General features: G+C 47.8%; 1 protein-coding gene across 1 annotated transcript in view; it reads left to right on the forward strand.

Annotated features, from left to right (window-relative positions):
- LOC121844556 (trinucleotide repeat-containing gene 18 protein-like) overlaps positions 1-22226 on the forward strand; it is a 78335-nt gene that overhangs the window by 44181 nt on the left and 11928 nt on the right. Inside the window, exons 16-27 of the mRNA XM_042314792.1 lie at positions 9531-9707; positions 11496-11866; positions 13065-13193; positions 13303-13441; positions 17181-17298; positions 18340-18415; positions 19150-19258; positions 20327-20547; positions 20618-20858; positions 20955-21104; positions 21382-21535; positions 21695-22027. Coding sequence (XP_042170726.1) covers positions 9531-9707; positions 11496-11866; positions 13065-13193; positions 13303-13441; positions 17181-17298; positions 18340-18415; positions 19150-19258; positions 20327-20547; positions 20618-20858; positions 20955-21104; positions 21382-21535; positions 21695-22027 — 2218 coding nt within the window. The remainder of the gene's footprint in view (positions 1-9530; positions 9708-11495; positions 11867-13064; positions 13194-13302; positions 13442-17180; positions 17299-18339; positions 18416-19149; positions 19259-20326; positions 20548-20617; positions 20859-20954; positions 21105-21381; positions 21536-21694; positions 22028-22226) is intronic.

Below are 22226 nucleotides of genomic sequence, written 5' to 3' on the forward strand. Positions count from 1 at the left end.
AGCCACTAGGCCTCCTCGGGAACAGTGGGGTAACTGCCTGTTCAGAGGCAGAACGACAGATTTGTACCTTGTCAGCTCTGGGATTCGATCTTTCAACCTTTCGGTTACTAGTCCAACGCTCTAACCACTAGGCTAGTGGAATAGATATTAGATAGTAGATATTTTCTATGTGTGCTATTTCTATGTGTCTTGGTTTTATACACCACCTGAAAATACAATATTTTATTTCAAAGCTATTTCACAGCGGTTTAGACAATGATTCTCTACACGGCTTGTTTTGTCACATAAACTGAAATTAGGTGAACTCTGAACCAAAAAATTACGTACCGATTTCTGCATATTGCATTTTTTAAATTGAAGTTTTACAGTATGCTACATCTAGTCGATGCTACATGGCTACGCTATAGCTAGCCGATGCTACGACTAGGCTACATGGCTAAGCTACGCACGCTATAGCTAGCCGATGCTACGACTAGGCTACATGGCTAAGCTACGCTATAGCTAGCCGACGCTACGACTAAGCTACATGGCTAACCAACGCTATAGCTTGCCGACGCTACGACTAAGCTACATGGCTAAGCTACGCTATAGCTAGCCGACGCTACGACTAAGCTACATGGCTAACCAACGCTATAGCTTGCCGACGCTACGACTAAGCTACATGGCTAAGCTACGCTAGCCGATGCTAGGCTACTCCATGCGTTGCCCTGCCTGAGGCCACATGCCTGTCACCTGTTGTGTAAGTAAGATGTCCCTCCTCTCTCTGTGTCTCAGTGATGATGCTAATGCAAACATGGATGCTCAAACTACTATTCGCCTGGTGGGATCTGGGGTTGAATATTCAGTCTCATGGACAATATTGATGTCAATAGGAACGTTTTTTTGTGTTTCTGAGCTGTAGACATGCATCCTTCCTTCCTAGTAAGGAATGATCTGACCAATCTGGTTAGACTTGGATTGACCCTCACATGCCACAAAATCTGCTTTTTGTAAAGAAGATGTGAGTCCTCTCTGGTAGGGAGGAGTCAGATCAATGATGACTCTGGTAGGGAGGAGTCAGATCAGTGATGACTCTCTGGTAGGGAGTGAGTCAGATCAGTGATCAGTGACTGACTCTCTGGTGGGGAGGAGTCAGATCAGTGATGACTCTCTGGTGGGGAGGAGTCAGATCAGTGATGACTCTCTGGTGGGGAGGAGTCAGATCAGTGATGACTCTCTGGTGGGGAGGAGTCAGATCAGTGATGACTCTCTGGTAGGGAGGAGTCAGATCAGTGATGACTCTCTGGTAGGGAGGAGTCAGATCAGTGGGGAGGAGTCAGATCAGTGATGATTCTCTGGTGGGGAGGAGTCAGATCAGTGATGACTCTGGTGGGGGGAGGAGTCAGAGTCAGTGATGACTCTGGTGGGGAGGAGTCAGATCAATGATGACTCTGGTAGGGAGGAGTCAGATCAGTGATGACTCTCTGGTGGGGAGGAGTCAGATCAGTGAGACTCTCAGTGAGTGATGATCAGTGATGACTCTCTGGTGGGGAGGAGTCAGATCAGTGATGACTCTCTGGTGGGGAGGAGTCAGATCAGTGATGACTCTCTGGTGGGGAGGAGTCAGATCAGTGATGATTCTCTGGTGGGGGGAGTCAGTCAGATGATTCTCTGGTGGGGAGGAGTCAGATCAGTGATGATTCTCTGGTGGGGAGGAGTCAGATCAGATTCTCTGGTAGGGGAGGAGTGATGATTCTCTGGTGGGGAGGAGTCAGATCAGTGATGATTCTCTGGTAGGGAGGAGTCAGATCAGTGATGACTCTCTGGTAGGGAGGAGTCAGGTCAGTAATGAGTCTGGTAGGGAGGAGTCAGGTCAGTAATGAGTCTGGTAGGGAGGAGTCAGGTCAGTAATGACTCTGGTAGGGAGGAGTCAGGTCAGTGATGACTCTGGTAGGGAGGAGTCAGGTCAGTAATGACTCTGGTAGGGAGGAGTCAGGTCAGTGATGACTCTGGTAGGGAGGAGTCAGGTCAGTGATGACTCTGGTAGGGAGGAGTCAGGTCAGTGATGACTCTGGTAGGGAGGAGTCAGAGGAGTGAGGAAGGAAGGATGCGTTCTGTGCTGAGTGATTAACCAAATTTTGTCCGACGTCTGTTCAATTACTTGAATTCCATTTAGATCGGGTTTTTGTGAAATCAAATCATTCACGACAAAAATTAGGAAACTGTATGGGATGCTGGGTTGAAGGGAGTTGTAGTTCTCATTTTAAGCAAATATTCAAACCTAGTTCAGTTCAGAAAAGTGGTAATTAACTACAATCCCATAATCCATTGCGGCAGTTTTTTTCCTCAACTTGTCGCCTGCCTTCCCACCTTTCGAACAACAACTCCTCGTTATTAGGCCCGGAGACATGAGCATCTCGTCATTATATACAGACCTCTGGACGGATAGACTTTTACACCTGATACGTCTGTCTGTCTGTTTCTCTTCCTGTCTGTCTACCTGTCTGTTTCTCTTCCTGTCTGTCTACGTGTCTGTCTGTCTACCTGTCTGTCTGTCTTTCTCTTCCTGTCTGTCTACCTGTCTGTTTCTCTTCCTGTCTGTCTGTCTTTCTCTTCCTGTCTGTCTACCTGTCTCTCTACCTGTCTATCTACCTGTCTGTTTCTCTTCCTGTCTATCTACGTGTCTGTCTGTCTACCTGTCTCTCTACCTGTCTATCTACCTGTCTGTTTCTCTTCCTGTCTATCTACATGTCTGTCTGTCTACCTGTCTCTCTACCTGTCTCTCTACCTGTCTGTTTCTCTTCCTGTCTATCTACATGTCTGTCTGTTTCTCTTCCTGTCTATCTACATGTCTGTCTGTTTCTCTTCCTGTCTGTCTACCTGTCTGTTTCTCTTCCTGTCTGTCTATGTGTCTGTCTGTCTACCTGTCTATCTACCTGTCTGTTTCTCTTCCTGTCTATCTACCTGTCTGTTTCTCTTCCTGTCTGTCTGTCTGTCTACCTGTCTATCTACCTGTCTGTTTCTCTTCCTGTCTATCTACCTGTCTGTTTCTCTTCCTGTCTATCTACCTGTCTGTTTCTCTTCCTGTCTATCTACGTGTCTGTCTCTCTACCTGTCTATCTACCTGTCTGTTTCTCTTCCTGTCTATCTACGTGTCTGTCTGTCTACCTGTCTGTCTACCTGTCTCTCTACCTGTCTATCTACCTGTCTGTTTCTCTTCCTGTCTGTCTGTCTGTTTCTCTTCCTGTCTATCTACCTGTCTGTTTCTCTTCCTGTCTGTCTACGTGTCTGTCTGTCTACCTGTCTGTTTCTCTTCCTGTCTATCTACCTGTCTGTTTCTCTTCCTGTCTATCTACCTGTCTGTCTGTCTTCTCTTCCTGTCTGTCTGTCTTCTCTTCCTGTCTATCTACCTGTCTGTCTGTCTTCTCTACCTGTCTGTCTGTCTTCTCTTCCTGTCTGTCTTGTCTGTCTGCTCCTAACCCTGACTTCTCTGGAAACCAATCACAGCTCATCCTGTCTGTCTGTCTGCTCCTAACCCTGACTTCTCTGGAAACCAATCACAGCTCATCCTGTCTGTCTGTCTGCTCTTAACCCTAACTTCCCTCTAACCAATCACAGCTCATCCTGTCTGACTGTCTGCTCCTAACCCTTACTTCCCTCTAACCAATCACAGCTCATCATGTCTACAGCCATGGTTCTAACTCCTAACCACTGGGCTGAGTCTCAATCCAGTAAGGTTCAGATGGCCCCCTATTCCCCATCTAGTGTACTACTATAGACCAGGACCCATAGGGGTAGTGTACTACTGTAGACCAGGACCCATAGGGGTAGTGTACTACTGTAGACCAGGTCCCATAGGGGTAGTGTACTACTGTAGACCAGGACCCATAGGGGTAGTGTACTACTGTAGACCAGGACCCATAGGGGTAGTGTACTACTATAGACCAGGACCCATAGGGGTAGTGTACTACTGTAGACCAGGGCCCATAGGGGTAGTGTACTACTGTAGACCAGGGCCCATAGGGGTAGTGTACTACTGTAGACCAGGGCCCATAGGGGTAGTGTACTACTATAGACCAGGACCCATAGGGGTAGTGTACTACTGTAGACCAGGACCCATAGGGGTAGTGTACTACTATAGACCAGGACCCATAGGGGTAGTGTACTACTGTAGACCAGGTCCCATAGTGGTAGTGTACTACTGTAGACCAGGTCCCATAGGGGTAGTGTACTACTATAGACCAGGGTCCATAGGGTAGTGTACTACTGTAGACCAGGTCCCATAGGGGTAGTGTACTACTATAGACCAGGGCCCATAGGGGTAGTGTACTACTGTAGACCAGGTCCCATAGGGGTAGTGTACTACTGTAGATCAGGTCCCATAGGGGTAGTGTACTACTATAGACCAGGACCCATAGGGGTAGTGTACTACTATAGACCAGGTCCCATAGGGGTGGTGTACTACTATAGACCAGGACCCATAGGGGTGGTGTAAAGGGGTAGTGTGTAGGGAATAGGGGTAGTGTGTAGGGAATAGGGGTAGTGTGTAGGGAATAGGGGTAGTGTATAGGGAATAGGGGTAGTGTGTAGGGGTAGTGTGTAGGGAATAGGGGTAGTGTATAGGGGTAGGGAATAGGGGTAGTGTGTAGGGAATAGGGGTAGTTATAGGGGTAGTGTATAGGGAATAGGGGTAGTGTGTAGGGAATAGGGGTAGTGTGTAGGGAATAGGGGTAGTGTATAGGGGTAGTGTGTAGGGAATAGGGGTAGTGTGTAGGGAATAGGGGTAGTGTGTAGGGAATAGGGGTAGTGGTAGGGAATAGGGGTAGTGAGTAGGGAATAGGGGTAGTGTGTAGGGAATAGGGGTAGTGTGTAGGGAATAGGGGTAGTGAATAGGGAATAGGGGTAGTGTGTAGGGAATAGGGGTAGTGTGTAGGGAATAGGGGTAGTGTATAGGGAATAGGGGTAGTGTATAGGGAATAGGGGTAGTGTATAGGGAATAGGGGTAGTGTATAGGGAATAGGGTAGTGCATAGGGAATAGGGGTAGTGTATAGGGAATAGGGGTAGTGTATAGGTAATAGGGGTAGTGAATAGGGAATAGGGGTAGTGAATAGGGAATAGGGGTAGTGTGTAGGGAATAGGGGTAGTGTGTAGGGAATAGGGAATAGGGTAGTATATAGGGAATAGGGGTAGTGAGTAGGGAATAGGGGTAGTGTATAGGGAATAGGGGTAGTGTGTAGGGAATAGGGGTAGTGTGTAGGGAATAGGGGTAGTATATAGGGAATAGGGGTAGTGAGTAGGGAATAGGGGTAGTGTATAGGGAATAGGGGTAGTGTGTAGGGAATAGGGGTAGTGTATAGGGAATAGGGGTAGTGTATAGGGGTAGTATATAGGGGTAGTGTATAGGGAATAGGGGTAGTGAATAGGGAATAGGGGTAGTGTGTAGGGAATAGGGGTAGTATATAGGGAATAGGGGTAGTGTATAGGGGTAGTATATAGGGAATAGGGGTAGTGAGTAGGGAATAGGGGTAGTGTGTAGGGAATAGGGGTAGTGTGTAGGGAATAGGGGTAGTATATAGGGAATAGGGGTAGTGAGTAGGGAATAGGGGTAGTGTATAGGGAATAGGGGTAGTGTGTAGGGAATAGGGGTAGTGTATAGGGAATAGGGGTAGTGTATAGGGGTAGTATATAGGGGTAGTGTATAGGGAATAGGGGTAGTGAATAGGGGTAGTGTGTAGGGAATAGGGGTAGTATATAGGGAATATGGGTAGTGTATAGGGGTAGTATATAGGGAATAGGGGTAGTGAGTAGGGAATAGGGGTAGTGTATAGGGAATAGGGGTAGTATGTAGGGAATAGGGGTAGTATATAGGGAATAGGGGTAGTGAATAGCGAATAGGGGTAGTGTGTAGGGAATAGGGGTAGTATATAGGGAATAGGGGTAGTGTATAGGGGTAGTATATAGGGAATAGGGGTAGTGTGTAGGGAATAGGGGTAGTATATAGGGAATAGGGGTAGTGTATAGGGGTAGTATATAGGGAATAGGGGTAGTGTATAGGGGTAGTATGTAGGGAATAGGGGTAGTGTATAGGGAATAGGGGTAGTGAATAGGGAATAGGGATAGTGTGTAGGGAATAGGGGTAGTATATAGGGGTAGTGTATAGGGGTAGTATGTAGGGAATAGGGGTAGTATATAGGGAATAGGGGTAGTGTATAGGGAATAGGGGTAGTGTATAGGGAATAGGGGTAGTATGTAGGGAATATGGGTAGTGTATAGGTAATAGGGGTAGTGAGTAGGGAATAGGGGTAGTGAGTAGGGAATAGGGGTAGTGTGTAGGGAATAGGGGTAGTGTGTAGGGAATAGGGGTAGTGAGTAGGGAATAGGGGTAGTGTGTAGGGAATAGGGGTAGTGTGTAGGGAATAGGGGTAGGGTATAGGGGTAGTATATAGGGAATAGGGGTAGTGTATAGGGGTAGTGTATAGGGAATAGGGGTAGTGTGTAGGGAATAGGGGTAGTGTATAGGGGTAGTATATAGGGAATAGGGGTAGTGTATAGGGGTAGTATATAGGGAATAGGGGTAGTGTATAGGGGTAGTATATAGGGAATAGGGGTAGTATATAGGGAATAGGGGTAGTGTATAGGGGTAGTATATAGGGAATAGGGGGGGTAGTATATAGGGAATAGGGGTAGTGTATAGGGGTAGTATATAGGGAATAGGGGTAGTGTATAGGGGTAGTGTATAGGGAATAGGGGTAGTGTGTAGGGGTAGTGTATAGGGAATAGGGGTAGTGTGTAGGGAATAGGGGTAGTGTATAGGGAATAGGGGTAGTGTGTAGGGAATAGGGGTAGTGTATAGGGAATAGGGGTAGTGTGTAGGGGTAGTGTATAGGGAATAGGGGTAGTGTATAGGGAATAGGGGTAGTGTATAGGGGTAGTATATAGGGAATAGGGGTAGTGTATAGGGAATAGGGGTAGTGTGTAGGGAATAGGGGTAGTGTGTAGGGAATAGGGGTAGTGTATAGGGAATAGGGGAGTGTATAGGGAATAGGGGTAGTGTATAGGGGTAGTATATAGGGAATAGGGGTAGTATATAGGGAATAGGGGTAGTGTATAGGGGTAGTATATAGGGAATAGGGGTAGTGTGTAGGGAATAGTTGTGGTCTCCTATCCAGCCGTTTCAGACCTGTGGAGGGAAGGAAGGGAGCAATGAATTGGAACAAGACAGACCTGCCAGCACCCCTCTGATTGGCTCTGTTCTGCCTGTCTGTCTGCTAGACAGTACTGCCTGTCTGCTAGACAGCTCTGTCTGTCTGCTAGACAGCTCTGTCTGTCTGCTAGACAGCTCTGTCTGTCTGTCTGCTAGACAGCTCTGTCTGTCTGTTCTGTCTGTCTGCCTGCCTGTCTGTCTGCTAGACAGCTCTGTTCTGTCTGTTCTGTCTGTCTGTTCTGTCTGTCTGCTAGACAGCTCTGTTCTGTCTGTCTGTTCTGTCTGTCTGTTCTGTCTGTATGTTCTGTCTGTCTGTTCTGTCTGTCTGCTAGACAGTCTCTGTCTTCTGTCTGCTCTCTGCTCTGTCTGTTCTGTCTGTTCTGTCTGTTCTGTCTGTTCTGTCTGTCTGTTCTGTCTGTCTGCTAGACAGCTCTGTTCTGTCTGTCTGTTCTGTCTGTCTGTTCTGTCTGTATGTCTCTGTCTGTCTGTTCTGTCTCTGTCTGTTCTGTCTGTCTGCTAGACAGCTCTGTTCTGTCTGTCTGTTCTGTCTGTCTGTTCTGTCTGTATGTTCTGTCTGTATGTTCTGTCTGTCTGTTCTGTCTGTATGTTCTGTCTGTTCTGTCTGTATGTTCTGTCTGTATGTTCTGTCTGTATGTTCTGTCTGTCTGCTAGACAGCTCTGTTTGTCTACTAGACAGCTCTGTTCTGTCTGTCTGGTCTGTCCTGTCTGTCTGCTAGACAGCTCTGTTCTGTCTGTCTGGTCTGTTCTGTCTGTCTGCTAGACAGCTCTGTCTGTCTGTCTGGTCTGTCCTGTCTGTCTGCTAGACAGCTCTCTCTTCTGTCAACCCCCTCTGTCTGGTCTGTCCTGTCTGTCTGCTAGACAGCTCTGTTCTGTCTGTCTGGTCTGTCCTGTCTGTCTGCTAGACAGCTCTGTTCTGTCTGTCTGGTCTGTTCCGTCTGTCTGCTAGACAGCTCTGTCTGTCTGTCTGTTCTGTCTGCCTGTCTGTCTGTCTGTCTGCTAGCAGTATACTAACTACAGAGGAATTGGGTACATTTCCCCCTCTCTCCCTCACCCCCTCTCTCCCTTTCTCCCTCACCCCCCCTCTCCCTGCTCTCCCTCTCCCCCTCCTCCCTGTCTAATCTCCCCCTCTCTCCCTGTCTCAGTCTCCCTCAGTAATACTCTCTCAGTAATTCTACCCCTCAGTAATGCCCCCTCTCCCCCTAATGCTGCCCCCTCTCCCTACAGTCTCCCTCCCCCCCTCTCTCCCTCACCCCCTCTCTCCCTGTCTCCCTCCCCCCTCTCTCTCCCTCACCCCTCTCTCCCTCCTCTCTCCCTCACCCCTCTCTCCCTTTCTCCCTCACCCCCTCTCTCCCTCTCCCTCACCCCCCCCCCCTCTCTCCCTCACCCCCCCCCCTCTCTCCCTCTCTCCCTCCCCCCCCCCCTGTCTCCCTCCCTCAGCCCCTCTCCCCTCTCTCCCTCACCCCACCCCCTCTCTCCCTCAACCCCCTCTCTCCTTCAACCCCCTCTCTCCCTGTCTCCCTCACCCCCCTTCTTTCCCTCACCCCCCCCCCTCTCTCCCCTCACCCCCTTCTTTCCCTCACCCCCCCTCTCTCTCTCCCTCACCCCCCTCTCTCCCGCACCCCCCCCCCTCTCCCCCCCCCCTCCCCCTCTCTCCCTCACCCCCTAATACTACAGTAATGCTACAGTGATACTACAGTAATGCTACAGTAATGCTACAGTAATACTACAGTAATACTACAGTGATACTACAGTAATGCTACAGTGAATCTACAGTAATGCTACAGTAATACTACAGTAATACTGCAGTAATGCTACAGTGATACTACAGTAATGCTACAGTAATGCTACAGTAATGCTACAGTAATACTACAGTAATACTACAGTAATACTACAGTGAATCTACAGTAATGCTACAGTAATACTACAGTAATACTGCAGTAATGCTACAGTGATACTAAAGTAATGCTACAGTAATACTACAGTAATGCTACAGTAATACTACAGTAATACTGCAGTAATGCTACAGTAACGCTACAGTGATACTACAGTAATGCTGCAGTAATGCTACAGTGATACTACAGTAATACTACAGTAATGCTACAGTAATACTACAGTGATACTACAGTAATGCTACAGTAATGCTACAGTAATGCTACAGTGATGCTACAGTGATACTGCAGTAATGCTGCAGTAATGCTACAGTGATACTACAGTAATACTGCAGTAATACTGCAGTAATACTACAGACATACTACAGACAGACACACCTGATGTTGGAGTTCCACTCTGTGATCCTGAGAGTCAATAATCTCTCTCTCCTCACAGAGTCCTCCACTGAGGAGGACGATGATGAGGAAGAGTCGTCGTGCTCCGAGGGGAGTGAGCTGGAGGAGAGTGGGTTGGGCCTGCTGGCCAGGTTCGCAGCCAGCGCCCTCCCGGTCAACCCCGTCCCCCTGCCCCGTCTCCACGACAACAAACACCGTAGCAGGCAAAGCATTCTGGGTAAGCGAAAGAGATTTGGACGTGTGAATTCCATTGGCACCTTGTCAGAGGTGCCGTTTACTACGTTTCTACCACCTGTGTGTGTGTCCTCTAGGTTCTGGTTCTGACCTGTGTGTGTGTGTGTCCCTAGGTTCTGGTTCTGACCTGTGTGTGTGTGTGTCCTCTAGGTTCTGGTTCTGACCTGTGTGTGTGTCCTCTAGGTTCTGGTTCTGACCTGTGTGTGTGTCCTCTAGGTTCTGGTTCTGACCTGTGTGTGTGTCCTCTAGGTTCTGGTTCTGACCTGTGTGTGTGTGTGTCCTCTAGGTTCTGGTTCTGACCTGTGTGTGTGTGTGTCCCTCTAGGTTCTGGTTCTGACCTGTGTGTGTGTCCTCTAGGTTCTGGTTCTGACCTGTGTGTGTGTGTGTGTGTGTGTGTGTCCTCTCTAGGTCTAGGTTCTGGTTCTGACCTGTGTGTGTGTGTGTGTCCTCTAGGTTTCGGTTCTGGTTCTGACCTGTGTGTGTGTGTGTGTGTGTGTGTGTGTCCTCTAGGTCTCGGTTCTGGTTCTGACCTGTGTGTGTGTGTCCTCTAGGTTTCGGTTCTGGTTCTGACCTGTGTGTGTGTGTGTCCTCTAGGTTCTGGTTCTGGTTCTGACCTGTGTGTGTGTGTCCTCTAGGTCGGTTCTGGTTCTGACCTGTGTGTGTGTGTCCTCTAGGTTTCGGTTCTGGTTCTGACCTGTGTGTGTGTGTGTCCTCTAGGTTCTGGTTCTGGTTCTGACCTGTGTGTGTGTCCTCTAGGTTTCGGTTCTGGTTCTGACCTGTGTGTGTGTGTGTCCTCTAGGTTCTGGTTCTGGTTCTGACCTGTGTGTGTGTGTCCTCTAGGTTTCGGTTCTGGTTCTGACCTGTGTGTGTGTGTGTCCTCTAGGTTCTGGTTCTGGTTCTGACCTGTGTGTGTGTGTCCTCTAGGTTTCGGTTCTGGTTCTGACCTGTGTGTGTGTGTGTCCTCTAGGTTCTGGTTCTGGTTCTGACCTGTGTGTGTGTGTGTCGGTTCTGGTTCTGACCTGTGTGTATGGTCCTCTCTAGGTTCTGGTTCTGACCTGTGTGTGTGTGTGTCCCTCTAGGTTTCGGTTCTGGTTCTGACCTGTGTGTGTGTGTGTCCTCTCTAGGTTTCGGTTCTGGTTCTGACCTGTGTGTGTGTGTCCTCTCTAGGTTTCGGTTCTGGTTCTGACCTGTGTGTGTGTGTCCTCTAGGTTTCGGTTCTGGTTCTGACCTGTGTGTATGTGTCCTCTCTAGGTTCTGGTTCTGACCTGTGTGTGTGTGTGTCCCCTCTAGGTTTCGGTTCTGGTTCTGACCTGTGTGTGTGTGTGTCCTCTCTAGGTTTCGGGTCTGGTTCTGACCTGTGTGTGTGTGTCCTCTCTAGGTTTCGGTTCTGGTTCTGACCTGTGTGTGTGTGTCCTCTAGGTTTCGGTTCTGGTTCTGACCTGTGTGTATGTGTCCTCTCTAGGTTCTGGTTCTGACCTGTGTGTGTGTGGTCCCCTCTGGTTCTGGTTCTGACCTGTGTGTGTGTGTCCTCTCTAGGTTTCGGGTCTGGTTCTGACCTGTGTGTGTGTGTGTCCTCTAGGTTTCGGTTCTGGTTCTGACCTGTGTGTGTGTGTCCTCTCTAGGTTTCGGGTCTGGTTCTGACCTGTGTGTGTGTGTGTCCTCTCTAGGTTTCGGGTCTGGTTCTGACCTGTGTGTGTGTGTGTGTGCGTCCCCTAGGTTTCGGTTCTGGTTCTGGTTCTGACCTGTGTGTGTGTGTGTGTGTGTCCTCTAGGTTTCGGTTCTGGTTCTGACCTGTGTCTGAGGAAGTTCCCCTCTCTGCTCCACGGGAAACGCTCCGCTCCCGAACTCCCCCTGTTACCCCCGGCAACGCGCCACGGCGACCACACAAGCAACGAGACCTCGCCGGTCAAACGCAAACCTCGCCCATCTCCTAGGTCGCCCCGGAGATTCACCTTTGACCCCGCCGGGGGACTAGGGGGAGGGGCTAGCGAGGAGGAGGGATGGACACGCAGACGCAGCGAGAGGATTTTCCTTCATGATGCCTCCACCAATCAGATCTCTCCCTCCAGTAAAGACCCTCCAATCAGCACTAAACCCGCCCCCAGACCTAAAACCACACCCAGGGACGGGAAAGACTGGAAGGTGAGTCGGTCTGTCCTCTCTGGTCTGTCCTCTCTGGTCTGTCCTCTCTGGTCTGTCCTCTCTGGTCTGTCCTCTCTGGGCTGTCCTCTCTGGTCTGTCCTCTCTGGGCTGTCCTCTCTGGGGCCTGTCTGGGCTGTCCTCTCTGGCCTGTCCTCTCTCTCTCTGGCCTGTACTCTCTGGCCTGTCCTCTCTGTCCTCTCTGGTCCTCTCTTTCGGGTCTGTCCTCTCTGGTCTGTCCTCTCGGCCTGTCCTCTCGGGTCTCTTTCGGGTCTGTCCTCTCGGCCTGTCCTCTTGGGTCTGTCCTCTCGGGTCTGTCCATCTTTCTAGTGTGTTTATGATGGTATGTGTGCGTGTTTGGTGTGGTGTGGTGTGTGGGTGTGTGATGGTGTGGTGTGTGATGGTGTGGTGTGTGATGGTGTGTGTGGTGTGGTGTGTGATGGTGTGTGTGGTGTGGTGTGTGATGGTGTGTGTGGTGTGGTGTGTGATGGTGTGTGATGTGGTGTGATGGTATGTGTGCGTGTGTGATGGTGTGTGTGGTGTGGTGTGTGATGGTGTGTGTGTATGTGGTGTGATGGTATGTGTGCGTGTGTGATGGTGTGTGTGGTGTGGTGTGTGATGGTGTGTGTGTATGTGGTGTGATGGTATGTGTGGTGTGATGTGTGTGTGTATGTGGTGTGATGGTGTGTGTGTATGTGGTGTGATGGTGTGTGTGTGTGTGTGATGGTGTGTGTGATGTGGTGTGATGGTGTGTGTGTATGTGGTGTGATGGTGTGTGATGGGTGTGTGTGATGGTGGTGTGTGATGGTGTGGTGTGATGGTGTGTGATGGTGTGTGATGTGTGTGTGTGTATGTGTGTGATGTGTGTGTGTGATGTGGTGTGATGGTGTGTGTGTATGTGGTGTGATGGTGTGTGATGGTGTGTGATGGTGTGTGTGGTGTGTGATGTGTGTGTGTGTGATGGTGTGTGGTGTGATGGTGTGGTGTGTGATGGTGTGTGATGGTGTGTGATGGTGTGTGTGATGGTGTGTGATGGTGTGTGATGGTGTGTGATGGTGTGTGATGGTGTGTGATGGTGTGTGATGGTGTGGTGTGTGATGGTGTGGTGTGATGGTGTGTGATGGTGTGGTGATGGTGTGTGATGGTGTGTGATGGTGTGTGTGTGTTCTAACTTGCTTGTTTCTCTGTGTGTGTTAAACAGAAGAAGAGGCTGAAGGACTCTCCCCTGACCCCGCCCTCTCTGTCTAGTCCAATCACAGAGAGCCCGGTAGCCCCTCCCCTCAGCCCTGCACGCAAGAGCCAATCAAAAGCCAAGGCTAAACCCCGAGAGGTCTGTGCACTGCTACGTTCATCCTCATAAAATGATCCTTTGCGTGTGTTACATACAACTGCCTCTCAGATATGACAACTGTGTGTGTGTGTGTGTGCGTTTTCAACAGGCTCGTGGAGCGGTCAGTAGGCTGATGAAGAGTATGGAGGCTGATGAAGACTTCGAACCCAGTCAGGACAGCAGCTTCTCTGAAGACGATGGACCTCCTCCGTCACACAGCAGTCTGGCTGAGAGGACCCTGTCGTCTGGTTAGTTGACTGGTTATGTAGATACGTTGGTGTGTATATATCAGTCTGGCTGAGAGGACCCTGTCGTCTGGTTAGTTGACTGGTTATGTAGATACGTTGGTGTGTATATATCAGTCTGGCTGAGAGGACCCTGTCGTCTGGTTAGTTGACTGGTTATGTAGATACGTTGGTGTGTATATATCAGTCTGGCTGAGAGGACCCTGTCGTCTGGTTAGTTGACTGGTTATGTAGATACGTTGGTGTGTATATATCAGTCTGGCTGAGAGGACCCTGTCGTCTGGTTAGTTGACTGGTTATGTAGATACGTTGGTGTGTATATATCAGTCTGGCTGAGAGGACCCTGTCGTCTGGTTAGTTGACTGGTTATGTAGATACGTTGGTGTGTATATATCAGTCTGGCTGAGAGGACCCTGTCGTCTGGTTAGTTGACTGGTTATGTAGATACGTTGGTGTGTATATATCAGTCTGGCTGAGAGGACCCTGTCGTCTGGTTAGTTGACTGGTTATGTAGATACGTTGGTGTGTATATATCAGTCTGGCTGAGAGGACCCTGTCGTCTGGTTAGTTGACTGGTTATGTAGATACGTTGGTGTGTATATATCAGTCTGGCTGAGAGGACCCTGTCGTCTGGTTAGTTGACTGGTTATGTAGATACGTTGGTGTGTATATATCAGTCTGGCTGAGAGGACCCTGTCGTCTGGTTAGTTGACTGGTTATGTAGATACGTTGGTGTGTATATATCAGTCTGGCTGAGAGGACCCTGTCGTCTGGTTAGTTGACTGGTTATGTAGATACGTTGGTGTGTATATATCAGTCTGGCTGAGAGGACCCTGTCGTCTGGTTAGTTGACTGGTTATGTAGATACGTTGGTGTGTATATATCAGTCTGGCTGAGAGGACCCTGTCGTCTGGTTAGTTGACTGGTTATGTAGATACGTTGGTGTGTATATATCAGTCTGGCTGAGAGGACCCTGTCGTCTGGTTAGTTGACTGGTTATGTAGATACGTTGGTGTGTATATATCAGTCTGACCCTGTGTGTTAGTTGACTGGATATTGGTGTGTATATCAGTCTGGCTGATTGGTGTCTGGTTAGTTGACTGGTTATGTAGATATCAGTGTGGCTGATAGGACCCTGATATTCTGGTTATTGTTGACTGGTTATGATATTGGTGTGTATATACGTTGGTGTGTATATATCAGTTCTGGCTGATATTGGTGTATATATCAGTCCTGTATTCTGGTTAGTTGACTGGTTGTGTAGATACGTTGGTGTGTATATATCAGTCTGGCTGAGAGGACCCTGTCGTCTGGTTAGTTGACTGGTTATGTAGATACGTTGGTGTGTATATATCAGTCTGGCTGAGAGGACCCTGTCGTCTGGTTAGTTGACTGGTTATGATAGATACGTTGGTGTGTATATATCAGTCTGGCTGAGAGGACCCTGTCGTCTGGTTAGTTGACTGGTTGTGTAGATACGTTGGTGTGTATATATCAGTCTGGCTGAGAGGACCCTGTCGTCTGGTTAGTTGACTGGTTATGTAGATACGTTGGTGTGTATATATCAGTCTGGCTGAGAGGACCCTGTCGTCTGGTTAGTTGACTGGTTATGTAGAGACGTTGGTGTGTATATATCAGTCTGGCTGAGAGGACCCTGTCGTCTGGTTAGTTGACTGGTTATGTAGATACGTTGGTGTGTATATATCAGTCTGGCTGAGAGGACCCTGTCGTCTGGTTAGTTGACTGGTTATGTAGATACGTTGGTGTGTCAGCAGTCTTGTTGGTGTGTATACTGATATTGGTGTGTATACTGATATTGGTGTGTATACTGATATTGGTGTGTATATTGATATTGGTGTATATACTGATATTGGTGTGTATATTGATATTGGTGTATACTGATATTGGTGTATACTGATATTGGTGTGTATATTGATATTGGTGTGTATACTGATATTGGTGTGTATATATTGATATTGGTGTGTATATTGATATTGGTGTGTATACTGATATTGGTGTGTATATTGATATTGGTGTGTATACTGATATTGGTGTGTATATTGATATTGGTGTGTATATTGATATTGGTGTGTATACTGATATTGGTGTGTATATTGATATTGGTGTGTATATTGATATTGGTGTGTATACTGATATTGGTGTGTATACTGATATTGGTGTGTATATTGATATTGGTGTGTATATTGATATTGGTGTGTATATTGATATTGGTGTGTATACTGATATTTGTGTATACTGATACTTTAGTGTATAGACCCTTTGACTTTTTTCACATTTTGTTTAGTTTCATCCTTATTCTAAAATGCATTAAATTGTTCTTGTTTAAAAAAATACGTTTTTTAAAGTGACGTTGTTTCCATAATTATTCATTATTTATTTATAATAAGTATTCCGACCCTTTGCTATGAGACTCAATTGAGCTCAGGTTTTTGCTGTTTCCATTGATCATCCTTGAGATGTTTCTGCAACTTGATTGGAGTCCACCTGTGGAACTGGGAGACTAGTCAGGATCGAGGGAAAGATGAATGGAGCAAAGTACAGAGAGATCTTTGATGAAAATGTGCTCCAGAGCGCTCAGGACCTCAGACTGGGGCGAAGATTCACCTTCCAACAGGACAACGACTCTAAGCACACAGCCAAGACTGCGCAGGAGTGGCTTCGGGACAAGTGTTTGAATGTCCTTGAGTGGCCCAGCCAGAGCCCGGACTTGAACCCGCTCAAAGAAGAGACCTGAAAATAGCTGTGCAGCGACGTTCCCAATCCAACCTGACAGAGCTTGAGAGGATCTGCAGAGAAGAATGGGAGAAAATCCCTAAATACAGGTGTGCCAAGCTTGTAGAACCATACCCAAGAAGACTTGAGGCTGTAATCGCTGCCAAAGGTGCTTTAACAAAGTACTGAGTGAAGGGACTGAATACTTATGTAAATGTGATATTATTTATAAAAACTGTTTTTTGCTTGGTCATTATGGGGTATTGTGATGTCATTATGGGGTATTGTGATGTCATTATGGGGTATTGTGATGTCATTATGGGGTATTGTGATGTCATTATGGGTATTGTGTGTAGATTGATGTGGTAAAAAAATATATTTAATACATTTTAGAATAAGGCTGTAATGTAATAAATGCACTGTGTTAGTGTATATATTGATGTGATAATTGATTATTTAATACATTTTAGAATAAGGCTGTATATTGTAATAATTGCATTGTGTTATTGTGTATATATTGATTGGTTTATATTGATTGGTGTATATTGATTGGTGTATATTGATTGGTGTATATTGATTGGTTTATATTGATTGGTGTATATTGATTGGTGTATATTGATTGGTGTATATTGATTGGTGTATATTGATTGGTGTATATTGATTGGTGTATATTGATTGGTGTATATTGATTGGTGTATATTGATTGGTGTATATTGATTGGTTTATATTGATTGGTATATTTTATATTGATTGGTGTATATTGATTGGTGTATATTGATTGGTGTATATTGATTGGTTTATATTGATTGGTGTATATTGATTGGTGTATATTGATTGGTGTATATTGATTGGTGTATATTGATTGGTATATTGATTGGTGTATATTGATTGGTGTATATTGATTGGTGTATATTGATTGGTGTATATTGATTGGTGTATATTGATTGGTGTATATTGATTGGTGTATATTGATTGGTATATTGATTGGTGTATTGCTATATTGATCCAGCTCCGGTCCAGTGTGTGTTAGATAAAGACTCTCTTCAGGATGGTCTGAGGGTTCTGATCCCCATGGATGATCAGCTGCTGTATGCTGGACACGTCAACACGGTACACTCCCCGGACATGTGAGTACACACACTACGCACCACACGGGGGGGGGGGCGTTGGTAGACACGATGTAAGTTACCTCATTTATGTCCCGATAAACTGCCCTGAATGCCTCTGTTGATCCTACTGCTATTGTATACAGTAATCCATGTGCCTTTGTGCCAGAGTGATACTGTTAGCACTGATACTTAGGTGTGTCCTAGTAGGAAGTCCACTGTGTGCAGCTCACCCTGCACTAACATAAATAACATGAGCATGTCTACTTCTGCTGAACTTCTCAGTAAAGCAATGAAAATCATCAATCAAGCATCACAGAAAAGTTTTTTTTTTTAAATAGCCCACGTTAACATATGTCGCTGAAGTAACAAGGTTCATGAGGTCAATAACTTGCTAGTAACAGATAACATTAATATTCTGACTAACTCTGAAACTCACTTAGATAATATCTTTGATGATACAGTCGTAGCAATACATGGTTATAACATGTACAGAAAAAACACAGGAATGCCAATGGTGGAGGTGTTGCTGTTTATATTCAGAACCACATTCCTGTAAAGATGAGAGAGGATCTCATGTTAAATACTGTTGAAGTGTGGTGGTGGAGGGGGAGAGAGGGAACAGACCTCATATCTACTGTCTAGAACAACTCCTGACCCCTGACCTCTGTTCTGTAGTTACAGTGTGGTGGTGGAGGGGGAGAGAGGGAACAGACCTCATATCTACTGTCTAGAACAACTCCTGACCCCTGACCTCTGTTCTGTTACAGTGTGGTTACAGTGTGGTGGTGGAGTGTGGTGGGGAGAGAAGGAACAGACCTCATATCTACTGTCTAGAACAACTCCTGACCCCTGACCTCTGTTCTGTAGTTACAGCGTGGTGGTGGAAGGGGAGAGAGGGAACAGACCTCATATCTACTGTCTAGAACAACTCCTGACCCCCCTGACCTGTAGTTCTGTTCTGTAGTTACAGTTACAGTGTGGTGGTGGAGGGGGAGAGAAGGAACAGACCTCATATCTACTGTCTAGAACAACTCCTGACCCCTGACCTCTGTTCTGTAGTTACAGTGTGGTGGTGGAGGGGGAGAGAGGGAACAGACCTCATATCTACTGTCTAGAACAACTCCTGCAGGAGGCTGTGAGTACATCTCATTACGTCTGTGTTCTTTGGGTTTTTGTTACAGGCCGTGGATGTGATGCCCTTGTCTGTGTGTGTGTGTGTTGTGTTTTTATTACAGTGTGTGTGTGTGTGTGTGTGTTATTCTAGATTGTGGATGTGATGCCCTCGTCAGTGTGTTAATGTGTGTTAATGTGTGTTAATGTGAGTTATTCTGTGTGTTAATGTGTGTTATTCCAGATTGTAGATGTGATGTCCTCGTCAGTGTGTTAATGTGTGTTAATGTGTGTTATTCTGTGTGTTAATGTGTGTTATTCCAGATTGTAGATGTGATGTCCTCGTCAGTGTGTTAATGTGTGTTAATGTGTGTTAATGTGAGTTATTCCAGATTGTAGATGTGATGCCCTCGTCAGTGTGTGTGTGTTAATGTGTGTTAATGTGTGTTAATGTGTGTTATTCTGTGTGTTAATGTGTGTTATTCCAGATTGTAGATGTGATGTCCTCGTCAGTGTGTGTTAATGTGTGTTATTCTGTGTGTTATTCCAGATTGTAGATGTGATGCCCTCGTGTGTGTGTGTGTTAATGTGTGTTAATGTGTGTTAGTGTGTGTTAATGTGTGTTAATGTGTGTTATTCCAGATTGTAGATGTGATGTGTGTTAAATGTTAATGTGTGTTAATGTGTGTTATTCTAGATTGTGGATGGGATGCCCTCGTCAGTGTGTGTTAATGTGTGTTATTCTGTGTGTTATTCCAGATTGTAGATGTGATGCCTCCGTCAGTCTGGTATCTTCCTGAAGGCTGTCGTGTTGCTGCATACTGGAGCCAGCAGTACCACTGTCTCTACCCCGGCACCGTAGTCAACGGTAACGCACAGTACCACTGTCTCTACCCCGGCACCGTAGTCAACGGTAACGCACAGTACCACTGTCTCTACCCCGGCACCGTAGTCAACGGTAACGCACAGTACCACTGTCTCTACCCCGGCACCGTAGTCAACGGTAACGCACAGTACCACTGTCTCTACCCCGGCACCGTAGTCAACGGTAACACACAGTACCACTGTCTCTACCCCGGCACCGTAGTCAACGGTAACGCACAGTACCACTGTCTCTACCCCGGCACCGTAGTCAACGGTAACGCACAGTACCACTGTCTCTACCCCGGCACCGTAGTCAACGGTAACGCACAGTACCACTGTCTCTACCCCGGCACCGTAGTCAACGGTAACACACAGTACCACTGTCTCTACCCCGGCACCGTAGTCAACGGTAACGCACAGTACCACTGTCTCTACCCCGGCACCGTAGTCAACGGTAACGCACAGTACCACTGTCTCTACCCCGGCACCGTAGTCAACGGTAACGCACAGTACCACTGTCTCTACCCCAGCACCGTAGTCAACAGTAACGCACAGTACCACTGCCTCTACCCCGGCACCGTAGTCAACGGTAACGCACAGTACCACTGCCTCTACCCCGGCACCGTAGTCAACGGTAACCCACAGTACCACTGTCTCTACCCCGGCACCGTAGTCAACGGTAACGCACAGTACCACTGTCTCTACCCCGGCACCGTAGTCAACGGTAACACACAGGCCAGGGTTTCCATTAGCCGGTAATAGCTGGCTTTTGGCCAATAAAAACTAGAAAAGCCGATAAATAAAATTGGAGAAGACAACATCCCATTTGAGAAAGTGTTTTATAGTCTCATCACCAGCCAATAGTTTGGACACATCTAGTCATTTCAATCTAGGTGACCTGTTCCTTACTGAACTAATACTTGGTGTGTATTGACGTCTACCTAGCTACAATCTAGATGACCTGTTCCTTACTGAACTAATACTTGGTGTGTATTGACATCTATCTAGCTACTTTCAAGGGCACGTTTGAATCTAGGTGACCTGTTACTTTAACCCCTTCCTGTCTGTACAGGAAGTTCAGACGGTGATGACAGTGATGACCTCATCACGGTGGAGTTTGATGACGGTGACACGGGTCGCATCCCCCTCTCCCACATCAGACTGCTGCCCCCTGACTACAAGATACAGTGTAAGGACACAGCCCCCTCTCCCACATCAGACTGCTGCCCCCTGACTACAAGATACAGCCCCTCTCCCACATCAGACTGCTGCCCCCTGACTACAAGACACAGTGTAAGGACACAGCCCCTCTCCCACATCAGACTGCTGCCCCCTGACTACAAGATACAGTGTAAGGACACAGCCCCTCTCCCACATCAGACTGCTGCCCCCTGACTACAAGATACAGTGTAAGGACACAGCCCCCTCTCCCACATCAGACTGCTGCCCTCTGACCCCTGACTACAAGATACAACCCCTCTCCCACATCAGACTGCTGCCCACTGACTACAAGATACAGTGTAAGGACACAGCCCCTCTCCCACATCAGACTGCTGCCCCTGACTACAAGATACAGACACAGCCCTCTCCCACATCAGACTGCTGCCCCTGACTACAAGACACAGCCCCTCTCCCACATCAGACTGCTGCCCCTGACTACAAGATACAGTGTAAGGACACAGCCCCCTCTCCCACATCAGACTGCTGCCCCCTGACCCCTGACTACAAGATACAGTGTAAGGACACAGCCCCTCTCCCACATCAGACTGCTGCCCCTGACTACAATATACAGTGTAAGGACACAGCACCTCTCCCACATCAGACTGCTGCCCCTGACTACAAGACACAGTGTAAGGACACAGCCCCTCTCCCACATCAGACTGCTGCCCCCTGACTACAAGATACAGTGTAAGGACACAGCCCCTCTCCCACATCAGACTGCTGCCCCCTGACTACAAGATACAGTGTAAGGACACAGCCCCTCTCCCACATCAGACTGCTGCCCTCTGACCCCTGACTACAAGATACAACCCCTCTCCCACATCAGACTGCTGCCCACTGACTACAAGATACAGTGTAAGGACACAGCCCCTCTCCCACATCAGACTGCTGCCCCCTGACTACAAGATACAGCCCCTCTCCCACATCAGACTGCTGCCCCTGACTACAAGACACAGCCCCTCTCCCACATCAGACTGCTGCCCCCTGACTACAAGACACAGTGTAAGGACACAGCCCCCCTCTCCCACATCAGACTGCTGCCCCCTGACTACAAGATACAGTGTAAGGACACAGCCCCCTCTCCCACATCAGACTGCTGCCCCTGACTGCTGCCCCCTGACTACAAGATACAGTGTAAGGACACAGCCCTCTCCCACATCAGACTGCTGCCCCTGACTACAAGATACAGTGTAAGGACACAGCCCCTCTCCCACATCAGACTGCTGCCCCCTGACTACAAGATACAGCCCCTCTCCCACATCAGACTGCTGCCCCTGACTACAAGATACAGTGTAAGGACACAGCCCCTCTCCCACATCAGACTGCTGCCCCCTGACTACAAGATACAAGACACAGCCCCTCTCCCACATCAGACTGCTGCCCCCCCTGACTACAAGATACAGCCCCTCTCCCACATCAGACTGCTGCCCACTGACTACAAGATACAGTGTAAGGACACAGCCCCTCTCCCACATCAGACTGCTGCCCCTGACTACAAGATACAGACACCCCTCTCCCACATCAGACTGCTGCCCCCTGACTACAAGATACAGCCCCCTCTCCCACATCAGACTGCTGCCCCCTGACTACAAGATACAGTGTAAGGACACAGCCCCTCTCCCACATCAGACTGCTGCCCCCTGACTACAAGACACAGTGTAAGGACACAGCCCCTCTCCCACATCAGACTGCTGCCCCCTGACTACAAGATACAGTGTAAGGACACAGCCCCTCTCCCACATCAGACTGCT

The sequence above is a fragment of the Oncorhynchus tshawytscha genome, unplaced genomic scaffold (assembly GCF_018296145.1).
Source record: "Oncorhynchus tshawytscha isolate Ot180627B unplaced genomic scaffold, Otsh_v2.0 Un_contig_4498_pilon_pilon, whole genome shotgun sequence".
NCBI lineage: Eukaryota > Metazoa > Chordata > Actinopteri > Salmoniformes > Salmonidae > Oncorhynchus > Oncorhynchus tshawytscha.